Source organism: Brachyistius frenatus, unplaced genomic scaffold, assembly GCF_029030835.1.
Source record: "Brachyistius frenatus isolate BFR_SWC_R1_liver_20210118 unplaced genomic scaffold, ASM2903083v1 Contig_3, whole genome shotgun sequence".
In the NCBI taxonomy this organism is placed as follows: domain Eukaryota; kingdom Metazoa; phylum Chordata; class Actinopteri; family Embiotocidae; genus Brachyistius; species Brachyistius frenatus.
In genome coordinates this window covers 339717-352500 of record NW_027210602.1, presented here as the reverse complement: position 1 = coordinate 352500, position 12784 = coordinate 339717, and the positions used below count along the sequence as shown (strand labels likewise).

The window sequence follows — 12784 nt, the reverse complement described above, 5'->3', positions numbered from 1 at the left end:
CCCGTATGAATACCCGAGGTGTTTAATTAATGAGTGACGCGACTCTTTGCCATACGGTCGTACAGTCATGACTGTAGAGACGTCCGTGTTTAGCTACCGAACGGAACCAGTTGCTGCTATCGCGCTGTAAATACAGAACAGTCCGCCTCTGTAGTCTGGCGCGTCAACGGGCGAGTGTTACGACATCTCTTTTGATCGTGGCTGAATTATTACGAAGTATTACTTGGCTCCGGGTTCGCTGTTGCGGCAGTTTCCGAGTTTATTTCGGATCTAAACGGGAACTCTTGACGGGAACTGGTAGCTGGGGCGTTTTTACACGCCACTGTATATTTTTCTAATGGTTGTTTTTTTTTTTTTTTTTTTTTTTTTTTTATCACACCGAACGTAGATATCGAGCGGCTAAAAAAAAGTGACATTTTATTTGTTTGGAGGATGGTGGGTTAGGTCGATCTTTCGCGTCAACCAATCAGAATATGCATTTCAAGAGTTTTTACATCACTCTGGAGGATATTCACTCAGACGCTGCTGGAGATGGGTATCGGTAGGATTTTATCGATACTGCTCGTTATAATTCGGCGCAAAAAGAAATGAAGACGTAACGTTAAAGAAAGATGTAACGTCTTCGTTAACGTTTGCCTGAAGGTGAGGCGGTAAAACACTCATCATGTTCGTTGAATCGATCATACAGACGTTAAAGTTCCTTAAACAGAATAACAGCGGATCAAACCACCACAAACCAGCTGCCACACAGTGAACCCGGGCCTGTGTGTGTGTGTGTGTGTGTGTGTGTGTGTGTGTGTGTGTGTGTGTGTGTGTGTGTGTGTGTGTGTGTGTGTGTGTGTGTGTGTGTGTGTGTGTGTGTGTGTGTGTGTGTGTGCTATCGCTAGCAGAGCTCTCAGAGAGTGAAGGTTTTGGTACCATGGAGGACAACGAGGACAACAGTCTGCGGACAGACCAAGCGGCGACCAGCAGTGACGTCACCCGTTGGTTTGTGAACGTTATGAAGCCTCCTGGTCAGATTCTGTCCGTCACCATCTTGCTAGTTCGGAGCCAGTTTGGAGCAGGAAGTGACCATATTTGGACGAGCTGGGGGAGGAGCCAGCGGTGGATCCGACTGATCTGATTGGAAACCTGACGATACTACGTCCCGCCCACCGACAGCTGTAACCTGACTACCACAGGCCTGTCAATCAAACAGACACACCCCCCCCAAAACACATCTTTTTGAAGCTTATTTTCTAATTAATGACGGATTATTTTCAGATGGACCTCCAAAAAACTAATAAGAAGGAGTGACTTTAGCGAACAACACCGAGATAACCAGTGGAAAACATTTACTGACTTTGAATTTAATGAGAGAAGTTGAATGGGAGTCTATGGAGCCGGAGGCTTTTTGGAGCCGACCTCTAGTGGCACTCGGTGGTATTGCAGCTTAAAGCACTTCTGCAGCACGTCTATTTTTTCAGACCTGGAAGCTACGAACGCGTTTATATAAAGTCTGTGGGACAGACGCACAAATAAACTGTCTTTTATTTTCTTCCACGTTGGAAAGCCGCGTCACAGGCGTAGCTACGTCGTTACCACGGCAACCCACGCATGATGAAATTGGTGATGTTTGGAAACGGTAAAATCCTGAACATCTGATCTGAGAAAGAAATCTGATTCAGCTGCAGTCTGAACGAAGCTGACGGTTAATGTTCAGGTTCAGGAGCGAGCTGGAGAATGTATGTCAACGGGTGTCCTCACAAAGATAGAGAGACAAACGTGCGTGTGTGTGTGTGTGTGTGTGTGTGTGTGTGTGTGTGTGTGTGCGTGCGTGCGTGTGTGTGTGTGTAGACACGCCGGGTTTTCTGAAACAGTTGGACTCCAGTTCAAATATTTTCTCTTCCTCGATGCTTCCTGACTCGTCTCTCGAAGACGTCCGCTCTTCATCCTTTTTTTTTTTTTTTTTTTTTATATATCATTAACTCATCTGATAAAAGCTGAAGGTTTATGTTGTTGCTGTTTCTGGTGTTTCGCATGTTACAGCAAAAAAAAAAAAAAAAAAAACACAAAAAAAACCACCAACCTCGTCGTTTACACACAATCCAGATCTTTAAAATCTGCTTCTTTTATCCTTCCTGACAGTCGAATCTCTTCAGTTTTTTTAATCTTCCTCATTTTGTACACTTCATCTTCATTTTTTTAAGACAATTGGCCTGAAAGGTTTCTTATCAGCTACAAAATCATAGTTAAACACGTTTCTTTCATGTGTCATTATTCATTATTATTAGTTCCCGTCAATGTGATCATTTCATCATATCCACAGTTTAAACCCCGTTGACTGTATTTAGTATAATTGTCAGATCTTTGCACTATTAATTTATAAAGAATGTCAATAGACTCTAAAGTTGTTTATAGCATGAATATAGCATGATTGTCCCTTCTGTCCCTGTTACTCTTTACTGATTTTGTTTAGCTTTTTGTTGCCGGGAATCTTTTAGCGCTCATATGCTTTAGTGTTTCAGACCCCCGCTTTCTTACACTGCTGTATACTTTAAAAATGTCCACTTTTGCTGTTGTATTTTTCCATGAATTTCTCTGTGTGATGTACAGATATTTACACGCTCCAGGCTTGAAAATAAAAGCAAGCAAATGTCAACTTTAACTTTAGTTGTAAATTGTTGTTTTGGTAGGAAGAAGGAGCACAAAGAGCAACTGAAAGATAAAAACATAAATGAAAGGCTGCAAATACAGGAAACACAAACAAAACAAAAACATCCTGTGAACACAGAAAACACAAAAATAACATGCAGATTTAGAAAACGCAGACAAAACACATCAAGCAAATTCAGAAAACGCAAAAAAAAACGTCATCCAAACACTGAAAATAAAACAAAAACAAACAAACAAAAACATTCTGCAAGTACAGAAAACTCAAAGAAACTTCCTGGAAATACACAAACCAACAAAACTTCCTGAAAATACAAAAAAAAAATTTTGCAAAAAATACATCCTGCAAATACAAAAAAAAAAAAATATCCTGTAAATTCAAAAGTACAAACAAAAAACATCCTTTAAATACAGAAAAATAAAAAAATATCCTAGAAATACAGAAGACACAAACAAAGAAAACACGCTGCCAACACAGAAAACACAAACAAATTCATCCTGAAAATACAGAAAACACACAAAAAAAACAACCATTCTTTTCATACTGAAAACACAAACAAAACATTAACAATCAGTTTAAAAACACCTTAATCGGCCCTGATACCGATATTTGAGAATCCGCTCAGGACATCTCGACTTGCGCATTAAACTGTAAATGCAGAAAACAAGTAAAAACGCAAAGTTGGAGTTCCACAGAGAAAGAAAGTTTCCACCTTCCAGAAGACACCGAGGCCAGTAAGCATAACAATCATCTATATTGTCGTATATAATTATCATGACCTCTGACCTCTGCCAGCCTCGTGATGAGCCACAAAGTCACATGTGTCTCCTGGGAACTTTGACACATTTTAATTTGATAAACCACTTTAATCCAGAACATTTCCTCGAGGACACTTCGACACGAAACTTCTTTTCTGTCCCTCGTTTGTTTCGTTCAATTATAAAAAATTTAAAAAAAAAACAATAAAAAAAAAACAACAACTGTGTTTTGTGTATTTGGTTGTGCTGAATAAGTTTCCTCCACCGGCTTGTATTCTGTGTGTTTCTGAGTTGTTGTCCCCCCCCCCCCTACCCCCCCCCCCCCCCCCGAGTTGCAGCGTGCAGATCTCTCCGGGTCGGACGCTGTGAGAATCTCGAGTGTCGCGTGGAAAAATATCAAGGTCAGACCGGACGGTGATACCGGACCCTCGGTGGTCACGGTGGATCTCGGCCCTCGGCTGGGCCTCCATTGGTCTGTTCCTGAATTTATAATTGGTCTCCGTTTTTTTTTAATCCCGCATGAGGGGGGCGGAGCCCCACGAGTGAAAAGCTCTTTAACCGGAGACCTCGAGCAAGAAGGCAGCAGCTTCTCGACAGGTACTGTAACCTCCTCTTACTACTGCAGAGCTTCCGCTTCTTATCAAACCGCAGACGTGTAAAGATGCCTACATCTTGTCTTCTTTATCTTATACTTTCTGCATGTTTTTGACATTTATGTGACTGTTTTTTGTTGTTGTTGTTGTTGTTTCTTGTTCCATGATCCCAGAGGTCTAAATGTTTTTCAACCGTAGATGCGTGCCGCGATGACGATTCCACGACTAAAAGAGAAACCTTTCGTTTCACATATTTTCCTGAACGTTTTTTTTTTTTTTATTTAAAATTACCCGAGGCGGTGTTAAGTTCACTCCGTGTCCTCTGGAGAGGACGAAGCTGCTCCGGCAGAGTTAAAGGGTCACACCGATCGGGAGGGGGGAGGGGGGCGGGGGGCGGGGGCGGAGGGGGGCTGATCCCGGCTCTGTATTGGTCTTGGTGTAACCCCGACCGTAAGGCCACACGACCCGCAGTCGAGGCTCGCTCGGTGACTCGTTTCTAGAACGACGAACTCTTGTAATTTTCCACCTGTTGATGCTGGTTTTTCCGCCGTCCCCCCGTCCCCCGTCCCCTCCGTCCCCTCTTGTTCTTGGCCCACGTGAGTGCCGCGCCTCGTGACCAGTTCAGAATGTCACCGTGTACGTGAGCCAGGACATGGTTCGGGTCCTTGGCACCGAATCCTGGCACCCACGACAGCCCCTCTCGCCGAGCTATAAATAAATGTCACCGCTGACCCCGAGAAGAGTCTGTAAACCCGCTCGGTTAAAAGGACTCGACAAATGCGGCGGGCAGAAATCACCTGACCGGCTCTCGACTCGCCGCGTTGGACCGATGGGACGTCTCTCACCTCTGACCGGGATTAACGGCGGACGGTGTCCTCGCGGCTTCCTCCCGTAATAAGAAACCGTCTGTTCGCGATCTGTGAAGGACGAGCTAAAGACAAATGACCTTTCGTAACGTTATCATTCAATCTAACTTATCCACAACACTTGATTATTTTCAGAGCCGAGAGAGCCTTCGTATTTTTTTTTTTCCCCCGTGAACTTGAGACGAACTTCTTCGGGGGGGGAATACTTTTATTACTTTTATTAGTGGTCTAATGAAAGCCTCCTTTCTCCGGGTGCGATAGTGTTAAGAGGCTACGAGCATCTGCCACGGCCCCTCCTGCTCTGAGCTCGTTACTGCGTGAACAGAAAAACCCGCGCGGGGTCGTCGAAGCGGCGGGTCGGAGTCCGGCGTTTAAACCGGCGGAGAACTGGTTCTGTCCACTCCCTCTACCGAAAGTAAAAGCAATCGGATTCAGAAGGTTGGAAACCAGAAATGACCTTTTTAGTCCGGACTAAAATGATGTCATCACTGGGCGTGGCCTATTTAAAGACTATTACTCTTAGTTTTGCTGCTTTTCTATTCCAGATTTTTCATATTTTGAAAGTTTAAAACCTTTTTTCATCAAGGGAAATCATCTAGTTTAACCTAAACTATCTTAAATTCAGCCTTTTTTTAAAACAATTTTTTTTTTTTTTTTTTTTACTAGTTTTTATTAGTTTAAAGTAAATAATTTTTATAGGTGCTAGATATTTAAACATTTATGATTTGACAATCTTTTTTTTTTTTCTTTCATTTGAAACAAGTTTAATAAATTCATCTTCAAATGTCTGAATTTAAGTGTTTGATTTATAGTCAAACGTGAAATTCCATCGAGTAAAACTTCACTGCTACGCTCGGCCAGTTAGCTTTTGGCAGTACTAATTTACCGGCTGTTTTCTGCTATGACCGAAGGTTTAGAAAGTTTTATTCAAATCACAAAATTGAATTGTTAAGTCTCTGGATCATCCAAGTCGAGTATTCAAATTTGTCAAGATGCCGTTCAGCTATTTTATGTGCCGTAACTAACGCCATTTGCAATTCTGTGTTTTACTACAAATATATACACAAATGTTGGCCCCCAACTTTGTCTTTTCCCCCGTTTTTCATCTCCAGTTCTTTTGCTCGCGAGACACACCACCACCTCCCCCCCAGAGTTTCCCCGTCTAGCAGAAAGATGGCCGGCTCTTTCGCGCGTCTGCTCTCCGGCCGCAGCACGGCGGTGCTGCTGGCCAGTTTGGGCGCGGGAACCGTGGCGACCGGCTTCTTCATGAGCGAAACCGGCTCCCTGGCCGCCGAGGCGAAGAAGAAGCTGTATCCTCCCAGGTGAGACCGGACAGTCTGGTTTTTTTTGGTTTTTTTACGACTTAATCCTTCTCTTCCGGGCTTCAACACGCTCTTTGTCTTTAAATACGTGAACACAAAGCTGGGTAGTTGTTTTCAGGAGCCGATACTTCTGTTATCGCACAGAATCGAAGTAAACGGCTCTTCCGGTTAAAGCATGAATCCCTGGTGTGATGAATCTCCCGTGGAGACGAGATGACGTAATTCGACGTGATGGATTGGACCTGCCGGTTTATTATTATTATTATTATTATTATTATTATTATTATTATTATTATCGTTGTCGGGTGGGAATTTGAAACGCCGGGCTCAGATGAGGCGATGTATTTGTCTATCGCCGCGGCAACGACGTCAAATTAGTCGATTGGAGTGCCGTACATTTACGACGCGTGTTTGCTGGGAGACTGGAAACTCTACAGGTACGACTCGGACCAATCGTCGTTCACCTCGAGTTCCTGTGCCGGCGGGGCGGGGCGGGGGGCTAGAAGCCGTCAATCCTGGCTTTTCTCGCCAAAACTTTTATGGTACTCTTTCTCGAAGGAAGCGTCAGAGACGCCGGCGTAACCGACGGTCAACGTAGCGTTACGCTGTCATCGTTGTTCCACCTGCAGCGTCCCGTTTTTTTTTTTTTTTTTTTGTCCTTGGCCGCGGTCGGACGGCGTTCTTTCATCCCATTGGTTCAAGTCAAGGAACCCATCGTTGAATATGGAAAACCGAGGAACCCCCTTTAACGGGTTCGTTAAAACCGAGCGCCGTCCGATAAATAAATCTCTCTCCGGTTCTTCCTCCCCTGCAGCTCCGACTTCCCCGACCTGAGGAAACACAACAACTGCATGGCCGCGGCTCTGACTCCGACCATTTACGCCAGACTGAGGGACAAGCTGACCCCCAACAACTGGACCCTGGACCAGTGCATCCAGACCGGAGTGGACAACCCGGGACACCCTTTCATCAAGACGGTGGGCTGCGTGGCGGGAGACGAGGAGAGCTACGAGGTAAACACGAGGAGTTTGTTTAGCCTGGATCGGATTTTATTCGCCCGAAAAGCACCCCGGATTTTGATCATCAACCGGGCAGTAACAGGATGAATTAAAGCAGAGGTCTTCAACAGGGGGTGCGCGACCCCTAGGGGGTCCGCGGAGGTACTGCAGGGGGTCCTTGACAGTTTTTTGGTTGATTAGACCTTTTTTTTTTTTTTTTCACAATTTTTTTTTTTTTTTTCCCCCACAAATTTAAATGTCTTTAAATACACATTAACACGAATCCAACATATTGCAGCGGATGGATAAATGGAGGCAGAAGATGTTATCGTTCAGTCAGAAATGCGCACATTCAGCGACACACGGGAGCTCTCTCAAGATGGCCACCGGTTCACTCGCAGCGCCAGACTAGACGACAATATAAAAATTGTTTTTATACAATATATATATATATATATATAGTAGGGAGTCCCTGCTCCATCTCTCTTATCAGTTTGGGGGTCCTCGGCCTGAAAAACGTTGAAGACCTTTTGAATTAAAGGATGACTCGCTTTCCTGCTGTCGCCTCCAGGTGTTCGCGGAGCTCTTCGACCCCATCATCAAAGACCGGCACAACGGCTACGACCCCAAAACCATGATACACCCCACCGACCTGGACGCCTCCAAGGTTTGTACCAACGCTCCCCATCGTCTGTCCATCCATTTTGCCGTTTCTACTCCCACCAAATCTTTTTTTATTTTTTATTTATTTCGTTATTCCCCCACCCACCCGTCCGCCTCCAGATCACCCACGCCGTGTTCGACGAGAAGTACGTCCTGTCGTCCCGCGTCCGAACCGGCCGCAGCATCCGCGGCCTGAGCCTCCCGCCGGCCTGCTCGCGGGCCGAGCGCCGCGAGGTGGAGCGGGTGGTCGTGACGGCTCTGGCCGGCCTGAGGGGCGACCTGGCCGGACGCTACTACGGCCTGGGAGACATGACGGACCGGGAGCAGCAGCAGCTCATCGACGTGAGTCACCGACGGGACTGGGGAGTTCAGGAAATGCAATTTTTTAATTTACGTGTGATTTTTTTTTGGGGGGGGGGGGGGTTAATGATCATTTTCGAGGGACTTACAGGGTTCATAAAGCCCTAAATATCTATTTATAGAGTAATAAAGGTAAAGGAGGGGGATCTGGTAAGGCCGAGTCCAGCTTTAGAGAGATCTCCCCCCCTCCCCCCCGAGGAAGGAGATGGGAAAATATGTCTCCCTCATTCCCTCCTTTTTAAAGATCAATAACATCGGTGTCCCGCCTCCTTTTTCTACCAATCTGTTGTGATGTAAAGTCTGACATCCTTCCTCCCTGTGTTTCCTCCTTCGTCGTCGTCCCCCCCACCCTGTAGGACCACTTCCTGTTTGACAAACCTGTGTCTCCACTGTTGACATGTGCCTTTATGGCCAGGGATTGGCCAGACGCCAGGGGCATCTGGTACGCTCTCCTGCATGTCGGCTGCTGTGTGACCAGTTATGAGTTATTGTCATACATGTTATGTGGGGAGGGGGGGATAAAATATTTTTTTTTTTAAAGAAAAAAAAAAAAGGAGTCCTTTCAGGCAGCTAAAGATGTATGGAGATGTGTGTTTCCGTTTAGTGTGCATTGTTTGTTTCATGAATATCGAAGGTCCTTCGTGTCCGCGAGTCATCGTACGGTAATGAAAGCTGCCCCCTCCTCCCGAGAGCTCTTTATTTAGTTCCTTTACCCGGTTCTCCTCAGGCACAACAACGAGAAGACCTTCCTGATCTGGGTGAACGAGGAGGACCACACCAGAGTCATCTCCATGGAGAAGGGCGGCAACATGAAGCGGGTGTTCGAGAGGTTCTGCAGAGGACTCAAACAGGTAGAAAAGAAAAGAAAAGAAAAGAAAAAAGAAAAGCAGCTCGTTGTGATGATGCAACGTCGTTTCATCGCTTTGGTCCAGACTGAAGGAAATACTGGATACGTTTTAATACAATTCTTTGATTTGTGAACACACACGGGCAAAATGAAGGAAGTTCAGTGCTACTCGGCTCATTTCATCATTAAACGGGCTAAATTGGCGAATGCGGTGAAAATGGCACCTGCTGAACATCTGCTCGTTCAGCAGTGCGTCAGCATTTAGCCTGTTTACAGCTTCGGAGAGCAGCTAACGTAGAGGTGTAGCCCCAGTTAGCACGTCAGCGTGGCATAAGAGCTATACCTTTCTCTAAAAAGATAAACAGAAGATCTGAAACACAAACAGTTATTTTTGAAGACATTTCCAGAATCCTTTAAAACTCTTCTAACAGTCTGGATGAAAAAAAAAATAATATTCAGTTTTGTGAAAGATTAAAAAAAAAAAAAAAGATTTTAAACTTTCTTTTTTTTTTAAACTTTGCTTTGAATTAAAACAAAAATGACGGGAAACAAGAGTCAAAACAGAAGAAACCGGAGAAGCGGAGAGAAATTTTTTATTTTTTTTCCCCCCGTCTGGTTAAAAGAGTGTTTTGAAATTTCGAAAAGCGGTAAAATCTTTTTCAGACGTTGCCGATTAATAACTTTAAAAGAGAAAACCCGCGATTGAATCTGCGGCGAGGGGGACAAACGAACGGGCGGGAGACTCGCCTTGCGGTGGAACGACGTTTTCAGGAGTTTAGTTTTTGCTGCGCGTGTACGTGAGGTGGGAATAACAGAATATATGAACATATGCTAAAACCTTAAGAAAGCAGTCGGGGAAAATACAAAGTTCAAATAAAATTTAAAAAAAAAAGCATTTTAGGTGTTTTTCTCGCCGCGGAAATCAAAACAGATTCAGCATCGACGTTTTCCTACCAGACGACGACTTTTTACACGCGTTTGTTTTTGTTGTTTTTAGTTGCTAATGTGTGCGTTATTTATTTTTTTTTAATTATAATTATAATATTATTATTATTATTATTATACGTGACTGATGAACCCTCCCCCCCCCCTTTCGCGTCCCCACAGGTGGAGCATCTGATCCAGGAGAGAGGCTGGGAGTTCATGTGGAACGAGCGTCTGGGCTACGTCCTCACGTGTCCCTCCAACCTCGGCACCGGCCTCAGGGCCGGCGTTCACGTCCGCCTGCCCAAACTCAGCCAGGTAACGCACACGTTCGAGACTTTTTGATTGGTATTTCATAACTGCAGATGAACCACTGAGCCCCCGTTGTGGTCCAAAAACTATTAAAAAAAAAAATTAAAAAATCTTAGTCATTCCTACACGAGCCGTCTCGATGCCTCAAACAGTCACTAAACCACCAAATCGGTGTTAATCCGCTGCTGAAAATAGTCCCTAAAAAAAACGACTTCCTTCTGTTTGAGGGATGTTTTATAAAAAGCTGTTGTAGAAAATGATTCAACCATCATTTGTAAGATGGTTTTTTTTTTAAAGAGCTGCGTCGTCGGCAGTAATTAATGGGCTTTAATTGGAGAGGGTGGAAGATATTTTGGTCTTTTAATGGTTATTCGTTTGTAGTGACCTCAACCTTTTAAACTCCACCTGCCGAGTGAGATGGTGTTTTACAACCAGTTGTTTAAGTACAGGTAATTAAATTACAAAACAAAAGGACTGTATTCAGTCAGATTATATTCTTTTCTGTAAAAAGCTACTACGTAGAATATTCACTCCGCTGCTTCCTTTCGTCTACACCCAAACAGGCTTCGTTTATTTCAAATTATTAAAACATTTTGGGCCCTATCTTAGATTTTGTTTCCTTTTTTTTTTTTTTTTTTAATCTGTCAATCAAATCGACGGGCAGTGATGTCGTCGAACTGGAGAGAGAATCCTTTTCATTTTTAAATCAGAAAAATCCTCTTAACTTTACTGTACAGTGTAAATCTTATTTACCTGCAGTGAAAATCAACATCAACAACAACCCTAACCCTTGAAAATAAAACGATTTTACCCTCAGAACATGTTACAAATGATTTTTTTTTTTTTAAATCGCCCCGCAGGATAAACGTTTCTCCAAAATCCTCGACAACCTGCGGCTGCAGAAGCGCGGCACCGGGGGAGTCGACACGGCGGCGACCGGAGACACCTTCGACATTTCCAACAACGACCGTCTGGGCAAATCTGAGGTGACGATTTTATTTTTTTTTTTTGAGCTTTTTCGCGTTTTGAGCCTCGGAAACGAACCTCCGCCGTGTTGTTCGCAGGTGGAGCTGGTGCAGATGCTCGTCGACGGCGTCAACTACCTGATCGAGTGCGAGAAGAAGCTGGAGAAGGGCCAGGATATCAGCGTCCCCGCCCCCATCATTCAGTTCAGGAAGTGAAAACCCGGACCGGTGACGAGCGGGAGGGCGGGAGAGGGGCGGGAGGTTCGGGCCGTCGGCTCGCCGCCTACCTGCCTCGAGATGCGACGTCCGTCACGTCCGACGTCCCTCCGACGAATCTTTTTAGGTTGAAATAATCTTAGCGGTGATCTGCAGTTCGGGGGAAATTCTACCTCACATTAACTGTAACCTTCAAATAAACACACACAGAATAAACATTTGAACTGTGTAACTCCCCCCCCCCGCCCCCACCCGTGTTTCTGTTACTCGGCCGTCCTCGCCGGCTGGACGGTCGGATTTAGGAGGTTTTATTTGGACGACTCATTCGTTTACCAGTTTTACCGACACGCGCGCGAATCCGAGGCGAGGCGACTTAAATCCTGCGTACCGTGACGAAGTAGAAAAGGGTGTTTGGGTGGAACGAACCCTGAACTTTTGACGGTATTCGAGTCCACGGTGAGGTCGAAAGTCGACGTGGGTTCATTTTCAGTTCCAAAAACGATCTTTTCCAAAACCGTAGCCGAGGAGGTTCTGTTGCTTTAAACTGTAACCGGTGACGACCGTTTCGGAAGGACGACCACGTCGTTTTAACGCGAGACGCACAGAACCGAGGATTTATGTAGAAAACCAAAAAGAGTGCGAACACGTCAAAATACGTCTGTTCATTCTTCGGTCGCCTCCTCCTGCTTTGACAACGGCCTTAAAGCTCTTTATTCCCCTCAGCAGTTTAACGAGGTCGTCAACTGGAGCTTTTATTTTGAAAGAGTTGCAACATTGTCGGTTGCTTTTCCTTCCAATGAGTTCTGACTCATCTCAAACCATCGGAGCCGGTTCGGAGTCCTTGATTGGATATTCTTCTTTTTCTTCTTCTTCCTCTTCCTCTTGGTCTTCCTCTTCCTCTTCTTGGTCGTCCTCAGTCGTGGTACACACCATTAACGTCTGATTAACTCTGTCTCCTCCGTCAGCCTCGATGTTCAGATACGTCTGCTCTGCTTGAACTCCGACCTTTAATCTGAGCTGCTGTCCCCCCCCTCCCCGAGACTCCCGTCGGTCTTCGTCTCCTCTTCCTCCTCAGAGGCAAAGAAACTTTGTTGAAATGTTGTGATTGTTGCGTCTTAAAGTAACGACGGACTGTTGTTGGTCTTCCGCTGCGGTAGTTGAATCGGGATGTTTGCCGTGTACTTGCTACGACCTCGTGACTCGTAGCTCGGCTCAGCGGTCAACAGGTCGCTGCCTCCAAGGCGGTCGGCCTGGTTACCGTCCAGTTTTGGTGCCTTTCAGCTTTGTTTTTCATTGTAGAAATGGTT

At 45.1% G+C, this 12784-nt stretch overlaps 2 protein-coding genes across 3 annotated transcripts in view; both read left to right on the top strand.

The window, feature by feature from the left end:
• The window catches only part of rasgrf2a (Ras protein-specific guanine nucleotide-releasing factor 2a), a 30791-nt gene extending 30209 nt beyond the window's left edge, over positions 1-582 (top strand). For both annotated transcript variants that reach the window (XM_069700688.1, XM_069700678.1), the window contains one exon: positions 1-582. This exon is cut by the window's left edge and continues 246 nt beyond it. The gene's annotated coding sequence lies outside the window, so the exon portion shown is untranslated.
• A 5414-nt stretch (positions 583-5996) lies between these two features.
• On the top strand, positions 5997-11714 carry ckmt2a (creatine kinase, mitochondrial 2a (sarcomeric)). Its single transcript, XM_069700654.1, has 9 exons — positions 5997-6192; positions 7007-7205; positions 7762-7857; positions 7974-8195; positions 8570-8655; positions 8941-9064; positions 10168-10302; positions 11157-11282; positions 11361-11714. Exons 1-9 carry the CDS (start codon positions 6044-6046, stop codon positions 11475-11477), a joined length of 1254 nt encoding a protein of 417 aa, XP_069556755.1. The 5' UTR covers positions 5997-6043; the 3' UTR covers positions 11478-11714.
• Positions 11715-12784: the final 1070 nt, after the last annotated feature.

Coding starts and splice junctions, on each gene's coding strand:
- ckmt2a (XM_069700654.1), top strand. CDS start 6,044: ATGGCCGGCTCTTTCGCGCGTCTGCTCTCCGGCCGCAGCACGGCGGTG. Junction 8,656..8,940: donor CCAGACGCCAGGGGCATCTG/GTACGCTCTCCT, acceptor GGTTCTCCTCAG/GCACAACAACGAGAAGACCT. Junction 9,065..10,167: donor TCTGCAGAGGACTCAAACAG/GTAGAAAAGAAA, acceptor GCGTCCCCACAG/GTGGAGCATCTGATCCAGGA.